At 43.8% G+C, this 18,338-nt stretch overlaps 1 protein-coding gene across 1 annotated transcript in view; it reads right to left on the bottom strand.

Annotated features, from left to right (window-relative positions):
* The window catches only part of LOC139912365 (diacylglycerol kinase zeta), a 30,210-nt gene extending 17,548 nt beyond the window's left edge, over positions 1-12,662 (bottom strand). The window contains exons 1-19 of the mRNA XM_078282948.1: positions 11,635-12,662; positions 9,672-9,780; positions 8,724-8,819; positions 8,483-8,560; positions 8,357-8,413; positions 8,050-8,118; positions 7,835-7,906; positions 6,793-6,909; positions 5,923-5,997; positions 5,331-5,432; positions 5,092-5,174; positions 4,915-4,975; positions 4,627-4,740; positions 3,873-4,013; positions 3,267-3,345; positions 2,539-2,594; positions 2,385-2,447; positions 1,049-1,122; positions 134-245 (exon numbers count right to left, since the gene is read on the bottom strand). Of these exons, the coding sequence (XP_078139074.1) occupies positions 134-245; positions 1,049-1,122; positions 2,385-2,447; positions 2,539-2,594; positions 3,267-3,345; positions 3,873-4,013; positions 4,627-4,740; positions 4,915-4,975; positions 5,092-5,174; positions 5,331-5,432; positions 5,923-5,997; positions 6,793-6,909; positions 7,835-7,906; positions 8,050-8,118; positions 8,357-8,413; positions 8,483-8,560; positions 8,724-8,819; positions 9,672-9,780; positions 11,635-12,662 (2,586 nt within the window). The remainder of the gene's footprint in view (positions 1-133; positions 246-1,048; positions 1,123-2,384; positions 2,448-2,538; positions 2,595-3,266; positions 3,346-3,872; positions 4,014-4,626; positions 4,741-4,914; positions 4,976-5,091; positions 5,175-5,330; positions 5,433-5,922; positions 5,998-6,792; positions 6,910-7,834; positions 7,907-8,049; positions 8,119-8,356; positions 8,414-8,482; positions 8,561-8,723; positions 8,820-9,671; positions 9,781-11,634) is intronic.
* Between the last annotated feature and the right edge of the window lie 5,676 nt (positions 12,663-18,338).

The following is an 18,338-nucleotide window of genomic DNA, read 5'->3' as shown; positions in this document are numbered from 1 at the left end:
GAAACAGATTTATTTCACTTTTCATGCACTAATCTCCTTATTTGCTCATTTTACAACATTTCGTGAGACCAGGCTGAGTATACAGTGTGTTGTATGGTGTGATATGGCACAGTGTAGTATGGTACTCTCTCACCAGAGAGGTCATGGTGAAGCCGATGACCTCGATGCAGCCGTCGTCATGACGCTGCGGTTCGAAGTCTTGATGCTCACTGGGGTGACCCCACGGCATGGTGCCCGCACAGTACCTGCCCCGCAGCACACAGCACACCAACTCTATCATCTTATCTCTATACTGGTGATGCTAACTCTATCATTATATTTCTATACTACTAATGGTAACTCTATTATCATATATCTATACTAGTGATGGTAACTCTATCATTATATTTCTATACTACTAATGGTAACTCTATTATCATATATCTCTATACTAGTGATGGTAACTATCATTATATTTCTATACTACTAATGGTAACTCTATTATCATATCTCTATACTAGTGATGGTAACTATCATTATATTTCTATACTACTAATGGTAACTCTATTATCATATCTCTATACTAGTGATGGTAACTCTATCATTATATTTCTATACTAGTAAAGTATAGTAAATCTTTTATTGTTTGTGAGGCAATTTGCTTCACAGTCAGTAGTCCAACGGAAAAACACATAGTATACACATATAACAATAAACACACAGTAAATACATACAGCAATTATTTATTTGCTCTGGTAGTTGTAACTCTAGAGCAAACTCTATCTTTATATTTCTATACCAATAGTGGAAACCCTATTATACTAGTAGTGGTGACTGGGTACATTAGATGTCTGCTGGCCCAGCAGGACAAACCACAGCTGTTTCAGTTTGACAAACCCTTGAAGCTGCTTCATTTTGCCATGCATCTTGACAGAGCACCGTGACCTTCAAGGTCACCGTGCTTTTACAGACAAAACAAAATTGGGCATACAAGGTTTTGCAGGTCAGAGATAAATTGTGAAAAGTGAGATTATAGAAGTGTTGTTTTGGCCCTCCAGGCTTACCATACCTGGGGATGTTGAGGAAGAGCAGACACTGTAACTTCATTTCCTGGACCTTAGCTGTCAGATCTGTCCCATCACACTGAGGAGGGAGGCAAACACAGACAGACGCAGGTCTTTCAGCGTACAACAGACTCCTCAACATGTTCTAAAGTCAGAGGTGACTAGTGCACTGTTCACTGCAATGGTGTGCAGGGGAGACAGGATTAAAGGCGAACATCCGCCATTTAAAAAGTTTTAATATTTAGAAGGTAACGGAACCTTCTGTCACAATCTGAATCTCTTTTATGTGAACAATAACCACTTATAACAGAGGAAAACAGTGCCATACCTTTGAGTTATTTAATTGTGCAGATTGCACATTTTGGCCTGTGTTTGCTGTAAATATCTTTACAACTGTCATTCATTTTCATTCTGTATATTCTGTATATTTAATATTTTCATACTGTACATATTTTTCTTTGTCTCAGTAGGTTCTACTGTCTTATTTTGCACATATGGCATACATACCTTCATTCATACATTAGGTACTTGATATGTTCTGGTGTTGTGATCATCATTTGCGTTATGTTTAACCCTCCTCCTTGCTCTATTATATATTATATTGTTCTTTGCTGTATCCTGTTACTCTCGGCTGCTGCAATGACCCAAGTTCCCCACAGAGATCAATAACATTTCATCCAATGATCAGATTTTCATGGTCAGATCAAATCTACTGTCAGTGTCAGCACTACAGTTACTGGTACACTGTTGTTACAGTTACTTACACTACACTTGCACTACTGTTACATTACTGTTACTGTTACACTACTGTTACTGAGGCCTGGCCAATAGGAGGTTCATAGGTTAGCATGTCAATATTAATGGCTGGGTTTACATGCACAGTAACCTACTGGTCAAACTCCAGTTAAGATCTTCTTCACTGTTTCCTTGAACCTTTGATGCCCTGTGACTGAGTCTGCCTGTTGCCATTAATAAACCAGTTAACACAATATCCCCCCTCTCTCTTTGACTGAGAAATGTCAGGTTATTTCTAATACAGGGGAAACAAATGATAATATTAATAGTAAGTACTGCTTGCTGCCATGTCTTTGACAGACAGCGAAAACCGATGAAAGCAGTAAGATGTTTCCATGCCACAGTAACCCATTTAATATTGGAGTAAGCCGGGCATCTTAACCGGGTTTCTCATAATGGGAGTGTGATCTTACCGAGTTATTATTCTACCCCGGTGATGATGTTTACATGCGCCCGCCCAAAACCAGGTAACTTGTACAACCAGGTTAAGAGCAGCATTCTCCATGCAGGGAGACAGTATCAACATGTGTCTGCTTCACTACTCACCACAACTTTGATGTGCTTGGCGAGATCTTTAGAACTGCCGCTGAGGAAATCTGAGAAGGCCGTCTGCAACACACACACACAAACACATTTATATACATACATAATGTAAATGGAGTAAATAGAATAAAGTGGAGAGCAATGTGAAGACACTTACCCCGGCATAGAACATCTTATTCCGAAAGCGGCTGTTAAACTTCTCTGGGTTGGCCTCTAAAACACAAAGAGAACTATTTCAGGACATGGGTCAAATATTTTGCACTTAAGTCCTAACTGACAATACGTGCTTGAAAGACATAATAATAGCCTACTTCCTTGCATTTGGCAAAACAAAGGAAGACGTGGACATACTGTGGCTTGGCCAAATTTAGCTTACATTCCCATCCATTGTCTGGTTTCTCAGTCTCGTTATATTAGATTTGATTAGACAAAATTGTATTGATTCCTGTGGGGAAATTGGGTCATTGCAGCAGCAGCGGAGAATAGGATATATCTAGAATAGAACAAATAGAGTTTTGGAGATAATATGACACAACAACATAAAACGACAACAACAATAGGGAGAATGGTTCAAGAAAACAATGTCTTTGATGACAGATTTACAGATTCGATTTTTTCCATTTATATATTTATATATCTACAATTTGCAGCATATATGCAAGAGACTCAACGATGCAAAATATTTGGGTCTTCAAATTATTAGTTCTTTTCATCTTGAATAACAGTCTACAGTCTGTAAACTGCTCATATAGATAGATAGGGAGCATGTCATTGTTAATTAATGGACCAACTAAACCATGTTTAAATGTAGTAGTGATACTCCTAGTTTAACATGTAGGTCTGATAAATCTAGTTGAACGTGCGGCAGTGTGTTAATGGACTAACCTCTAGATTCATGGAAGCCCAGTGTAACATGTGCATCGAAGCCCAGGCTGAAGTAGTTGTTGAAGACGTCAATAGGAAGCTGAGAAAGAGCAGTAAAGTACATCCATCAGACAACAGAGAAGTACTGTACAGAGTGTAGAGGCGGTTCAAACAAACACCAGCTTAGCACAAACAGACCTATATACTCAATTATATAATGGGTGTCTTTCAAAAGCTGCTTTAATGCAATACAGTGTTTAAGTGAGTGTGCAATATGGCATGTATAGTGGTTGTTTTAATACTTTTTTTAGCCTTATGGTAAGTACAGTATGTGTCGGTTTATGGTATTTTATTTGTGGTATTTTATTTCATTTTATGGTATTTTATTTGCTTCTATCTTATGTCTTAGTTGTTTGTGTTTGTATGTGTTTTATGTCTTGTGATTCTTATTTACCATTCATTTGTCCCTCTCTGTCTGTTTTAAGTGAGCTCACCAAAACAAATGCCAATCAACAATTTTGAGATGGCAATTAAGTACTGAACTTGATAATACAGAATACTATTTAGTTTAGTACATACACTGATCTTGTGTATTTATAACAGGAGGACTGTGATTGGTGGACTGACCTTGTCGGTCTGGTGCTCGTCCCTCTCCTCCGGCCGGGCCTCGGGGTTTGGTTCCACCAGCAGGTTCCAGCGGTCCAGCTGGACAATGTTCCCGTCCTCAACATGTGACAGGATCTTTGTTACCGGCTCGTCAGTGTAACCCTGGGAAGAGAGGGGGGGGGGGGGGCAGCATGAATACATGAATCCTGTCTACTCACATCTAACAACAATCTGCCATGGTGAGCAGTTTTACTCTCAGTCTAGACATCAACTGTACAGGACCATATAGGTCCAGTACAGCTTTTATAGAGCTCCAGTAGAGCTCTGGTAAAGCTCCAGTAGAACTCCAGTAGAGCTCTATTAGAGCTCTGGTACAGCTGCACTAAAGGTCTGTTAGAGCTCCCATACAGATTCAGTAGAGCTGTAGTACAGTAGAGGTCCAGTGCAGCTGAAGCTGAGCTCCAGCAGAGCTTCAGTACAGCTCCAGTAGAACTCCAGTAGAGCTCTGGTACAGCTCCAATAGAGCTTCGGTAGAGTCCCGGTATAGCTCTGGTACAACAGCAGTACAGCTCCAGTACACTCAGGTAGCGCTCCTGTAGAGCTCTGGCACAGTAAAGCTCCGGTACAGCTCCAACAGAGCTTGTGTAGCGCTCCAGTAGAGCTCCAGTAGAGCTCCAGTAGAGCTCCAGTAGAGCTCTGGTACAGTAAAGTGCCTGTACAGCTCCAGTAGAGCTCCAGTAGAGCTGTGGTACAGTAGAGCCCCAGTAGAACTCACCCCTCCCCAGTTAAGAGTCCTCGCCAGGTCGTTGCCGGTGCCCAGAGGAAGGATGGCCACAGCAGGCTGGGGGTGGAGCTTCAGCTGGTCCAACACCGACAAGACCCAGCCCACCTGGACACACACACACACACACACACACACACACAGAGAACACACCGCCACATACTTAGCTCTCACAGTCTCTTAATATTTCTTAACATTAACTGCATTTTTTTCACTATAGTCAACAAATAACTATTGTAACTGCAGTAACGGTTGCATTGTCGTGAGTAATGCTGGACTCACTGTCCCGTCTCCACCGCAGGCCAGGATCCTGAGGTTGGGCACTTTGGCATACAGCTCCAACCTGGAAGAAACACAAAGCAAAGCAGGGACAGTCAGGGAGATCTGGGACGACCAGAGAGGACTAGGAAGGACTGGAGAAGACTAGAGGGGACTGGGAGGACTGTGAGGGTGTCGTACCCCTCTCTGGGCCCGCCCTTCGTCAGGTCAAACACTTGGCGAGGATTCAGGTACCACATGAACGACTGGATGATCTTGGCTCCCTGACAAAAAACAGAAGCACCTGGTGTTAGAAGCTTAAAGGATAATTCCAGTTATTTTCAACCTGGGCCTTATTTTCCTAGTTTTTGCCGTCACGACGAGCAATTCTGATCGACATTTCATCAATTGTTGTCAATTGTTTATTGGAACGAAAATACCTGGTTTCCACCGCTCTTCGGGTTGACGAACACCAGCACAGGCTTCATGAGCTGGGAGGGGAGGGGCTTAACCAAGAAGGGCTTCCAGCGGCCATCTTGGAGCTGAGACACACACAGTAGAAACAGAGTAGAAACATCCAGCAGATTGGAGCTACTGAGGGCGTGATAGATAGCCCACTGACACATTTAGAAGTCTCATGCTGCCGTCTGCCTCTGGTACTCCAGACTTAACCTATCCCAAGCAATTAGCCTTATCACAATACATTATCCCAATTCATTAACCTTAATGCGACACATGATCTCAATATACCCGAGCTACCTGAAAGCTCAGGTTTCAGGGTGACATACTAATTAAAGTGACGTTTCAGAAGATTCAGGGTTATTAAGGCCAGACTAACCCAGACTCATATCCCTGCTGATATAGGACTAATGATTCAAAGCATATAAAGCCAACAGGCTGTCCAGGACAAATAAGTCAAGGTTAACGTCTCACCCAATGCTCTGTTTGAGATTTCTAATATGTCATACAATCTCATGTGGGATGGGATGATACAGAGCATGATACAGACATTTCATTCATTCAGTTTCTCACCTCCGCTCCCTTCTTGCTGGACTTGTTGCATTTTAGCGACGTCCTTTTCTTCTTTTTACTGGACTTCAAAGATGACTACAGGAGGGAAGACGAACACTTGGGCATGAGTGGCTGTCACAATAATAGGAAAATCCTCCCAGGTGAGGACATTTTGCTTGCTCCTCACTTCTTTAAGGGGGTTGGTTTACGGTTAGGGCTTGGGTTTAGGGTTAAAGGAAGGCAACATGGCAGAACAACATACATCTAATTTAGCAGGTTCATAGGAGGAGTGTCTGGGCTTCCAATTAGAAATACAAACTCTGCTCGGGTATTTGTGTTTTCCTAAGTCTGGGTTTCAGGATTGGTTACATTTCAAAAATTGCGTCATGAATCCTAGTGCGGTAATTTTGTGAACTACAACTGTTAAGGGATGGCTCTCTCACGCCTCCCCCCTTAAGTTAGCTAGCTTACTGTTAGTAAGTTCAACAATGTTTTTCCTCTTCTCTCCTGCCTCGGTTGGCCACGCCCCTTTTTAAATTAGCCACACCCAGACATAATGTCACTAGGGGGGAGTCTAGAGTTCAGTGTAGCGCCAGGCATGTTGGGAAACTGATGATCTAAACAATTACAGGAAGCTTGCTACTCTGTTTTTCCCATTTCTAAAAAAAAAAAAAGGTGTAATATCCAGGCTGTTATGGAATAAAGGCATGGTTAAGTGTGTTAACCCTCCTGGTATCTTCCTTTAAGATTAGGATTGGTTCCAGTTAGGGTTGGTTAAGGTTAGGAATAGGAATTAGGGAATCAATGTTGTCAGTGACAGTCCACACAAGTACAGTAATACATGTGTGGATGTGTGTGTGTGTGTGTGTGTGTGGGTGTGTGTGTGTGTACCTGTGGTTTGCGGACCCTGATGATCCAGGTGGGAGGGATGATGACGGCAGCGTGAGCTCCCAGAGAGCAGCACTCCTCTATCTGCTGCAGCATGAAGCACGTCACCTTGTTGTGATACTGCAACAGACAAGAAGTCACACTGTTGTGATACTGAACAGACAGGAAGTCACCTTGTTGTGATACTGCAACAGACAGGAAGTCACACTGTTGTGATACTGCAACAGACAGGAAGTCACACTGTTGTGATACTGCAACAGACAGGAAGTCATCTAACAGCTTCATTTAACATCTACAGCTGCTTTGTTTTGCAAACAAAACGGAAGGTGAGATTGAGGCAGAATTGCATGTCTGTAGTGGAGAGTTCACCCACCAACACTCTTTTTAAGATCATCAGTTTTGTTTTTTTTTTCTTTTTTTTTATATTTTATTTCTTCTAAATTACATCAAATTTCTAGGCTATAACTAATAATAATTATTATTAATAGCCTAAAAATTGTATCTTACTATTCAAGCATAGGAGGAAACAATGGCCATTTGGTGTAATTTGCTCATTTCTGCTGTTTCCAGAAAAATGGGCTGATTGTGGAAAAGGGAACCCACTTGGAGTAAAATTATAAATTTTTCACTATAATTATGATTATTTGTGTCTTTTTACTGTCCTACCACTAGTAGATTATAGGTTTATAAATTTAAAAGTGGGGCAATATTCATGGGGCGATATTCAGTATCTCAGAATATATTGAAATATTCATAAAATATATTGTGATATTCAATATTATCGAATATCGGCCCAACAATGCTGAAAATTGAACTGAAGTGTATTTTGAGGATTATGAACCTGTTAAAAGCATTTACAGTGTACACCACCATGTTGCTGTGATGTCAGATAACAGCATGTCAGAAAACTCGGGGTTGATAAATCTTGCCTATTTGACATCCCAACCTGAAGGGCCGTTACATACTGTATGGTTTCCAGCATCTCTGGAGCGCAGCATTACAGCACGTTACTGCTCTACATCTAACAGCAGGCTGCAGGACTTACTGCCTGTTTGCACCAGGAGCAGCTGATGGCAACAATCTCTTTGCTGTGGAATGAAAACTTCTGCTGGAATCCCTGTTGGGGGTCAAATAAGAGACTCAGTTAGCTCTCAGGCTCTGAATCCTTTGAGGGGAAAAAAGGTTGAAACTTTTGATAAAGTATTAACACTAAGGCTTTGTTTTGTCTGTGCTGCATCATGAAGCCAGACGGAGGCTCACCTTCCCACACTGTCGACACTTTCCTGTCTGACGCCTCCTGTGGACCCAGTGGTGTCGCACAACGTTGGGCTGAAATACGACAGTGTATTCACAATATGGCACATACATACACAAAAAAAGTATTCACACCCTGTTTGATTTTCTGCATTTATGTTTCACATTGAATTTGGTCAGATCCCTTTGTGGGTTGTAGTAGTTTTTAGAGTCTGAGAGGAAAGATGACACCAAAGTGTGTGGTGACTTCACAGCAAACAACTTAAAACACAGCAGCTTAGACAAACTCCAGTCAGCAGAGATACGGACTAACCTCTCGAATCGCTCGAGATCCTGGCTCCCTAAATGACGGCTTGCACCTGAAATTAATCTAAACAGAAAGACAGGAGATTAAGAGAAGAAAAAAAGCTGTTGATCCAGAGATTGGTCCTGCTTTTACCTTCTCTAGCTGCTCCATACACATGGTGTGGACCGATATCTTGCATCCAGCACACTTCTTCCTCGCCACTGATTTTTGCTATGGACAAATCAGAGAAGATGTGTATAAACAGTTATATAATAGCTGTATTATGTAAATATCATAAGTTTGACCAGGAGAAGACAGTAGAGCTGCAGGTCCCGCCCGGGCAGTGTGGCGACTCTGACCACAGGGGGCGCTCTCACCCAGCGTTCTGGCTTACCAGCGTCTTAGCGATGCAGTACTGCTCTCCGACGTAACAGAAGTCTCCGGACCCACTGGTCTCGAACCAGATGTGGTCTCCGAACTGAGCGTTGTCCTGAGACAGATAAAACCAGTCAGGCAGAATCAGAATCACTTTATTGGCCAAGTATATTTGCACATACAAGGAATTTAGCTTAGTGGTTGCTTGTGTACTTTGTTAAAAGACAGAAAAGAATAAAAACAATATAAACCAATAAAAACAGTAATGTGTATATATAGAAAACTACTAAATAGAAACAGTAGAAGAAAAAGATAAGATCAGAATCAAGTACAGAATATAGGTATTGCACTGTAATTTGAATATTGCACATCAAAGCAGTTTAACAGCAACAATCCGGCTGTTCTGATTGGCTGATTTAAATCTTTCCCACAAATTCAGAATCTGTATTAAATATAGAAACCATTTTAAAGATATTCATATTATTCAGAAGGTAAGAGAACATAATTAATAAATAATATTCAGAGCTTGAGGACACCAGTCTGTCCTCGGCTGACCCGGCAGTTCTGTCATTGTTTTCATCCATGACACATAACACTCTGCGCTCCCGGTTTGTTCACTGAATGTATGAATGAATATTAGGGACACTTGGTCTTTTCATGAAGTTCACTGATGAGGTGAGTCCAGGTAAAAGACAGACCCATGATGACCACTGCTTTGTACAACGAGGGCCACAATGGAAATACATATTTTTGACTTTATTGTGTGTTAAATTCCTCTACAATTTTACTATATGTGTGTAGTTGTGGCCTAAGGGCTATCAAACTTATGTATGTTTGAAAATCTGTCAAAATCAATCAATCAGCCAGTGTTCCCCTATAATACTTTCATTGTTCTACAGTTATTGATGTTAGATGTCCATTAGCTAGTCTTCATGAGTTGTTGATCATATGTTGAGTGGAGACTCACGCTCCAGTCGACGGTGCTGCTGGGCTCCAGCAGCGGGTCGGTCCGGCCAGGCGTCGACACACCGGGCTGCGTCCCAACATGCTGCAGACCAGACTTCGCAATGGCTTTCCTGAAACCACAGGAGGACAAAAAGGCCTTTTAAAGGGATAGAATATCAACTATATTCTTTATATATTATATACAAGTGTGCAATTTAGGGTGAGAAATTAGAGGGAAGATAGTGGTGTCATGTGTTCAGGCTTCAGCGATCGTCTTTGTGGTCTTGCCTGTCCCCCAACACAAGTCTCATCAAATTTCATGAAATGAGCACAAACTCTGAAATGCAGATTACGTGTTGCGGACACGAATAATGTGAAGATTATGTTCCTTCATTTCCACCACAAAAAGGATTATGTGATAATACCACGAATTGGACACGCCACTTTCACCTGTTCATCACTTCAGAAAGTTAGCTAATGTTTAGGCAAGTAAAACAGTTTGGTTAAGGTTAGGTTCTGGTTTTGCTCATGGTTAAATAAATGAAAACTTGTTGTCATGAGTTGGGAATTGAACCGTCGCCTATCCGCCCCCCCGGACCTCCACACCCTTTCCAACGCGCTATTTCAGTGTCAAACTACTTCCTGTTTCTAGTTATGTCTTCTCCACCTAATCCTCTCCTGATGGGGAAACTTTATTTGTGCACAGAGCACGCTGTTTACGTTTTAAGACACTGTGCTCATTTCACAAAACTTCAGGAGCAACACAGTGTACTGACATACTTTGCTCTGAGATCCTGGTCAACTGCTCAGGCATCAGACACCACAACACCCACACACACACACACACACACACAACATCAACCTTAGCAACAGAATGGTGCTTCTGGAATCAGTGTTTAGTTGGTGAGTCAGTCATGCCATTGTTAGCGCTGGCTGCTAATGAGCTAGCTCCATGGAGAATGTTTCTGCCGGCTGCAGAATCTCTGCCTGTCACTCATCTGATTGGTTTGTATAACAAGGGAAACTGTATCATCGTGTTGATCTGGGACCTTTCTGTTTGTCTGTTTGTCTGTGTGAGCGTCTTAAGGGACTTTCACATAGGACGTGATAACTCCACCCCTGAGCTCTAAGACCCATTATTTCCAATGGCTTTTCCACTGTGTCCAGCTCAAAGTTCAACCTAGCAACATGTTGCGATGAAACCCTCAAGCCTCCAATACAAACAAGGGAAATAGCCAGGCAGGAAGGGAAGGGAAATGGAGGGAAGTTTGTTAGTGACAGTAGCAGAAATTTCCAAATTATACAACACAATTAAGTCTGAAGTGTATGGGGACGTCAGTAGAGGTTAGGGTTGCTCCTGTTTCTAACTAACTGAGCATCTAACCAAGTGGGATCTCTGACCATGGGATGTTATATTTTCAGTTGCCCAGACAGATTCTCCTTCCAGCAAGATATCGAGCTGGGAATGGCTTCTTGAACACAACTTCCCCGGTAGAAAAGCTCTCTCCTGGAAGCACACTTCTAACCAAGTGGGTGTGTTATAAAATGTAGTGGAGATTAGCAATCTATGAACTTTGGATGTTATGTTTTAGATGTTATTTTGGATGTTATATATACACAGCACTAACAAGATATCGAGCTGGGAATGGCTCTTCTCCCTGCTTCTTCAACACTGAACTTTTTGGGGAGTTTTTTTGCACTCTCAATTCCCCAAGCATCTAGTCAAGCGTTGAGCTCTGAGCAATCCGCATCATATGTGAAAGACCCATTAGATATTATGCGATACCTAGCTCATGGCGTTAAGGTTTGTTGCTATTGGTGACGGACATCAGTGAAATAAAACTGCAGCCACACTGAATGGAAGCAAAGTGTTTGTCCTAACCAGTCAGGCTGAGGATAGAAGTGTTTCTCTCACAAACACCAAAACAAGCTCAGCACAACCAGCCAGCCTGTACTACAGCATGAAGGGGGTCTGGACTACATACAGCAGGAAGCCACTCCAGCTCTCCAGGCGGGGGTCGTACTGGTGGGCCCCCAGCGGGCTGAGGGAGCCGGGGCCCCGGTAGAGGGTCGGGTGGCCGAGGTAGCAGACTGAACTCCTGCGGTTGGGCAGCGGGGGGCCTCTTCCTGGCCAGGGGCTTCCAGCCTTGGAGATGCTGGAGATCCTCCTCTTCCTCCTCTGGCTGGAGGCGCGATGCCGGCTGTAGGGGGCGGAGTCTCCCGCCAAAATGCGTGACGAGTTCCTCCTCAGGCAGCGAGGAGCGCGGAGGAGGGGCCGCCACGTCGACGGCAGCTGGGGAGTCTTGGTCAGCGCCTCCAGTGCCGGGGAGGAGAGGGAGGAGGAAGGGGAGAGGGCGGCGTGCCGATCGGGACACCAGGAAGTGTCGTCATCCTCCTCGGCTAGCTGCTCAGCCTCAGACAGCTGGCTGGTTTCCGATTGGCTGTCGTTAGGGGTGGAGTAATCACTGATGTCATCGTCTCCGTCTGAGTGGAGGCTGCTGGAGCGCGAGAGCATCCTCCTGTCGCTGGCTCCGCCCCTCACCTCCACCTGCTGTTCTCCGGCCGGTAGCCCCGCCCCCAGCCCCTCCTCCTCCTCCTCGGCCATCTGGATCAGGCTGGCCAGCAGCATGGATGGCCCCAGCAGGTGGGTGTCGATGGTCCGCAGCTTCCCCACCTTCCTCCGGCGCACGGCGAATCGCGGGTTGACGCTGGGGGTGGTGGTGCTGGAGCGCCTGCGGACATGCCCCGCCCATTTACCGTGACCGGCTGACTTGGCCAGCCGCCCGCCGCCCGCACAGCGCCCCCCGGCGAACGGCAGGCCCCCCTGCAGCTGGAGGCTGGAGCGGCGGCGCTGGGCCAGGCTGGAGGACGGCAGCCCCACGTTGGACCTGCGGCGGGCCTTGCTGGTCGGGACGGCCACGCTCGGCCTGCGCTGGCGGCAGGACTTGGCCTCCTCATTGCCCTGCAGACCGGCCTCCTTCCTCTTAAAGTGACGGCGGAAAAAGGTGTCCATGTTGGACGCAGGGAGGAGGCAGCCTTCTGAAATGCTCCTCTGTGGCTGTTGGGCGCAAAAATCAGTCAGCTTTCGGTCTAGAGCTAGGAAACCTAGAGTCTAATGCTAACTTGGGAAGCAGTACTTGCTATCAAATGGAAAGGTGGAAAATAAGTTAGAGCTTTATGTATTCAATAAGCTGAATCCTTGGTCCCTAAAACAAGACCAAAAAACAATTCTGAGCGCTAGGTCTCTTTTAAACCCACAGTCTGACCTGAACCACTATTCATGACCTGAACCACTAGACATGACCTGAACCACTAGACATGATCCATCCTGCAGAACTGTCTGCTGTCATCAGCTACCTGCTGATCACCACATTGTTCACCACTCTCTCCAAGGCCCATTAAAGCCTGGTTATCAACTTGCTCTGTCTATGTAGCGGTTTCCAATCCAGCTATGAGCACATTCACATAAGGGGAGGGGTTTGAAATAAATAGCCAATCAATTGCTGGCCTAGCGAGCTAGAGCTCCAGTCCAGCTGCAACTGGAAGGTGATGGTCTAGAACAAGATGCACCAATGCACTCAACTTTTGAGCGTTAAGTTTTATTGGTTGCCAGATATGTCACTCAAACGAGGGTAGGTAGCGTTGCTAAGCACCTGGAATTTATCTGATGTACAACAACATGGCGAAAGTAAATATTGCTGCCCATGGTTTAGACCAAGCAGTGGTCAGTAATCCAGCTTGGCTTTGGTTAGAAAGCTGAGCAGGTCGTCTATATTACCTTTAAAAAACTTTTAAAAGATTTTTTTTCATGTTGTAAAGCGTGGTTTATTTTCAAGTTCTGATATCACTGTGTTATAGAAATGCCAGTGCTACTGATGCTTCAAACCACCCGTCTTAACCCGACAGGAACAGGGAGCATGAATTATTAAAACCCCAGAGGACCTGGGGGGGTTTTCTCCACAGGGGGACCAGCAGGACAACAGGAAGCTGTCATCACTGTTGTGACAGAGACCACAACAGTAATTAGGGCCACGACCTCCCACTGGCATCTCACCCTCTAAACAAAACATTAAACCAGTAATTAGTCTGTGTCTGCTTCGCTGATCCAGTGCCCACCTACAGGCCACTTCAGCAGGGTGGGGGGTGGGGGGGTAATCCTTGTTGCCTTGTCTTTTATTTACTCCTTTTGTTTGTTTGCTGTGTGGCTTTATTATTATCATTATTATTATTAGAATTGAACCGGGTTGTCCAGTTGAAAGACGTATCCCTGCTCGCTATCCCACCCTGGCTGTTAGTTTCCTGGGAATAAATTGGCCTTACTGTGGGCAGGTCAGCCGGACTGGGACCCTAAATGATCCACTATCAGAGAATAAACTATTTACACTCAGTGACTCAGACTTGATCTGGCTAACCAGTTAGAACCTGTGGAGAAAACACTCTACTCAAGGGCAGAGGTGTCAAACCATGAGCCAAGGAGGGCCGAGAGTCTGCAGGTTTTCATTCCAGCCAAACACTACTCCAGCTGATTTCACTGATTAGCACAACTTCAACCAGAGGAGGAGCTAATTAGTGCGGTCACCCAGTGTAATGTTTGGTTGGAGTGAAACCCTGCAGACTCTCGGGCCTCCGCGGCTCAGTTTTACCTTGACAGAGTTCTTGAGGTTCTCAGGGCTTCTAGTTTTCTGTTGAGGCACACTGTGGTTGGCCTGATTCGTGTATTTTAGGGATCAATGGGACTAGTGACACCAGCTTAGCTGCGACGTGACGCGAGCAGCACTTCACAGAATGAGGCTAGGTAGCGCTGGTTCTCTAACTGATTATCACCAGGGTGACAGGCCAGCAGCAACAGCAGATTAGTGACATGCAGACTGCTGTGCCGCCTGGCGCTGGGAAACCACGCTATTTATAGAATTTCCTCCTCACTTTCACTCTGCCGCCTCACCTGCAACCTGTCTGACTGTCAGCCAATCACAGTGATCAGGTTACCGCCCTCGCTCGCTCTCTCGCTCGGGGCCGGGCTGGCATCCCCAGGCCTACCCTTCACAACGAGGTAATCCAACGCTTAGCAGCCCAGTTTCATATGGAGACCAAAATAGTCCCGTTCCTTACGTCAATGTATAAAGTTAAGCCAAAGCACAGCTATCGGTTTCTGTCTCTGTTGACCGAGCTAACACGCCGACCTCAGCACAACCAAACAACGGTATCAAAGAGTAAACACTAGCTGGACAAAAGCAGGGCTGACAGCTAATTATGACGCTATTGTTGGCTTGCCAGCTACAATATGGGTGATAGCCTACTAGCCGTGGCATTTACAAACATCTGGTTATAGATAGCCAATAACTAGATACAGTATTACTTTATGTGGGCAGTTCTGAGGCCACAGTTACAGTTCAGACAACCTAAAGGTCAGAGAGGCAGACCGCCTGGACAAAAGTCTCCATCGCTCAATAAATATACAGATATACAAATACAGTCAAGAAGTACGGCTGGGCAATAATTCAATATTATCGGTTTAGTGTCTTTCAGTGGAATCATTGTGATGATATGAAGATATTTTGATGGTGTGATACGGATAACAAGCTAATTTTATTGAAAAATTGACAAAAGGAGGTATGAAACATATTATTTGAAAATTTCAGGTTTGTTCACATCACCATGCAGTTCAATGTGATGAACATCAATTTGGTTATTTAGAATGTGATTTTGCATACATAAGCCATATATATATATCACGAAAACAATCCTTATAATTAGAATGATATTGATTTTAGCCATATTGCCCAGCACTATCAAGACCTTGAGCAAGGCAGCAAACCCCCACCTGCTGCAGAATATGTGAATGAACTAACGTCTTATACAGGGGAAATATCTGTGTAATGGAACAGACATGAAAGAGGCGCTAGATATTTCCAAAGCTCGTGGCCTGTGGAAGATTATAATGACTTCCCTCATGAATATTTATGTCCGGTTGGCAGGTTTACAGGTCGACAAAGCAAGTGGCCAAGTGACTGACAGATAACCAATATCACAGACAAAGAAAATTCATCAATATTAATTGGGACTTTGTATAGCAGGAACTGAGCGTGCTCGGTCCTAGCAGGGAACCACAGTGTCTGAACAGGCACAAGGCCTTAAAACTTCAAACAGACGTCCATAATAATTAGGTTTGAAGAGTTTCACTTAAAAACTATCTAACAGTCATAATGAGCAGAGGTGGTGCAGCAGTAACACTCCTGCCTTTGATTCTCCTTTAAAGGAAAACACCGGTGTCATTTTCGTTTTTTCGTATCACAATTATCACCCATTGATGTATTTCCACAGTCAGAAGCTCCTACTGTCTGTTCTGCTGCAGGTTTGAACTCACAGGCTTCCTTTCTTTTCAGCAGTACATTAAAAACAGCTCAGAGACAAACTGCTGCACTGACTAATGTAATTCATCATGTTGAACAGCAGGTGCATTGCAGTTTTTCCTAACTGACTTGATCACACAGCTAATTATGGAGTTTAATGGGGACTAGTTTCACTTCTTCTGTTACTGCACAGTGTTAGTTGCCTGTTAGTGAAGTGAAGAGGCAAAACGAAACTTAAAGCAGAGTGGAAGGCAAATGATCTCTTCACACTGAATTCTGGCAGAATGGAACAGCGTTTGATATGATTGCAATTGCAATGATTTTGGCGTTATAAAGTCATGTTAGGAGAAAATACAAGTGTTGAAGGCAGCCGTTTGAGCTGTTTTTAATGTATTATTGTAAACAATGGGAGCCTATGACTTCAAACCTGCAGTAGAACAGACAGTAGGAGCTTCTGACTGTGGAAATACATCGCTGGGTTTAGACTCTTCATGGTTAATAACGGTGATAGGAAAAACTAAAATGACACCGGTGTTCTAGAAGAAATTATTAAGAATTTCCCCTTAAAAATAAGAATAAATCCTAGTAAAGATAAAAGCAATTCACAAAGCATCTTTGCCTTTAAGAGAACTCCTAAGGTGAAAAACTGTTCAGAGTATGGGAGGACTGTTAGAAAGCCTGCAGGACTTTCTTAAGCAGAGGAGAAAATGGCTGCAGGAGGCGGAGGCGTGAGAAATGTTCTCCAAACGCTGAATGACAGGGAGTTAATAAAGCAGCAGATTAGACCGTGCAGGATGATGTTTGTGGTAGATCTCATTAGAGATGCACTCACGTCTCCCAACCAAGTAACACCATCAGGCCCGAAACCAAAGTGATCACAACGTTAAGACGTTTGGCAACAGGCGAAATGCAACCGTCCATCAGCAGAATAATCACACAAACTATTACAGCTCTTTCACAGCCGCATATTGTGACGCAGTTTATTTCGTTGGTCGAGGTCACTGATGGGACACGTCTGCATCATCCACAGTCTGCTCTGTTTATATAGACTTTCCAGTATAGGCTATAGCAGTCATACTAACTACTCAAAGTCTTGAGCCATTTTCAACACCTCTTAACATCAAATTGATAAAGTCATAATAAGATTACTGCTCCACACAAATAAAGGAACACTTCAGCCTGTGAGGACTGTGCCAGTATTAAAAAGTTTGGCTAGGTTTTCAAACATTCTGTCAAAATCGTTGCTCAAACAGGGATTTTTTTTTTTTTTTACATTATAAGTAAACCACACTTTAAAGCTGCTGTAGGTAAGTTTGGGTGGAAAGAGATCAAATCTCAGGAAATTCAAACCGACACAAGGTACGACACGCCTCCCACTCCTCATAGTGAGTGACAGGAGGAGTGATTGACAGGCCGGTGAGTCCCGCCTTCTGCCTCAGACTTCTCCTCATTGGTCAGATGGGTTTCCACACATTTCACTTTGAAATGAGAACAGCAGCAAATCGCCACCAAACGTGCCGATTTATTTTTATTACTTCTAAATAAACGTTGATCCATGAAAGTTTCCTATTTCACTTTTAATATAGACAAAATAATTTTGTGATTCCACGTGTGCATTCTGATTGACTAAAGAAGCATGTTAAGATTTTTCTTGATCGACCAATGACAGCGTCTAACAGAGAGCGTCATACCCAGCAGCGGGTCGACCACGCCCCCTCACTGAGATAAAAGGTCTTCTCCAATCCTGTTGAATTGAGTTGATCTGAGAATTTTCCTAATTAATTCCTAGCTGGGACTCCTTGCTAGGAATTTTTCAGCTAAGTTAACAAGTCTGACAGTATTCTCACAATGTTTGTGAATAAGGCCCCTGATTTTTTACAGTGCTGAAGTGTCTTAGGGTGGATTTTTTCTTTAAATACAAGTGCAAAAGGCTAAATTCAGATTTGAATGATGATTTTGATGTATAAAGATGGATGTAAAAAGAGAAGTGAATGTGGAAAAATGACCGCAAAATCAACATACAGCATGAGCACTAGGCTCTAGCCTCTCTTGGCTTCAAAAAACAGCTGTTGAGTTTCTCATTTAAGCAAGAACCCTCCTGCTCCCCTTCTACACCTGTCTTACTAATACTTATCCAACTGGAAGACTATTTCCTCCTACTGGCCACTGTGGTTGAAGGTTCACATCTACTAGAACTTCAAACCCAGAACCACAAACCAAGTCTGAGGTCAGCATGCTTCAGTTTGTGTCACTGCAACACTAACTACAAACATCAGAAAGTCTTTTATGAAGAACTATCAGCTGGTTTTAACAACATCTGATCCACCTGTACAGCACAG

The sequence above is a fragment of the Centroberyx gerrardi genome, chromosome 4 (genome assembly GCF_048128805.1).
Source record: "Centroberyx gerrardi isolate f3 chromosome 4, fCenGer3.hap1.cur.20231027, whole genome shotgun sequence".
Classification (NCBI taxonomy): domain Eukaryota; kingdom Metazoa; phylum Chordata; class Actinopteri; order Beryciformes; family Berycidae; genus Centroberyx; species Centroberyx gerrardi.
This window is presented reverse-complemented; position numbering and strand designations above follow the sequence as displayed.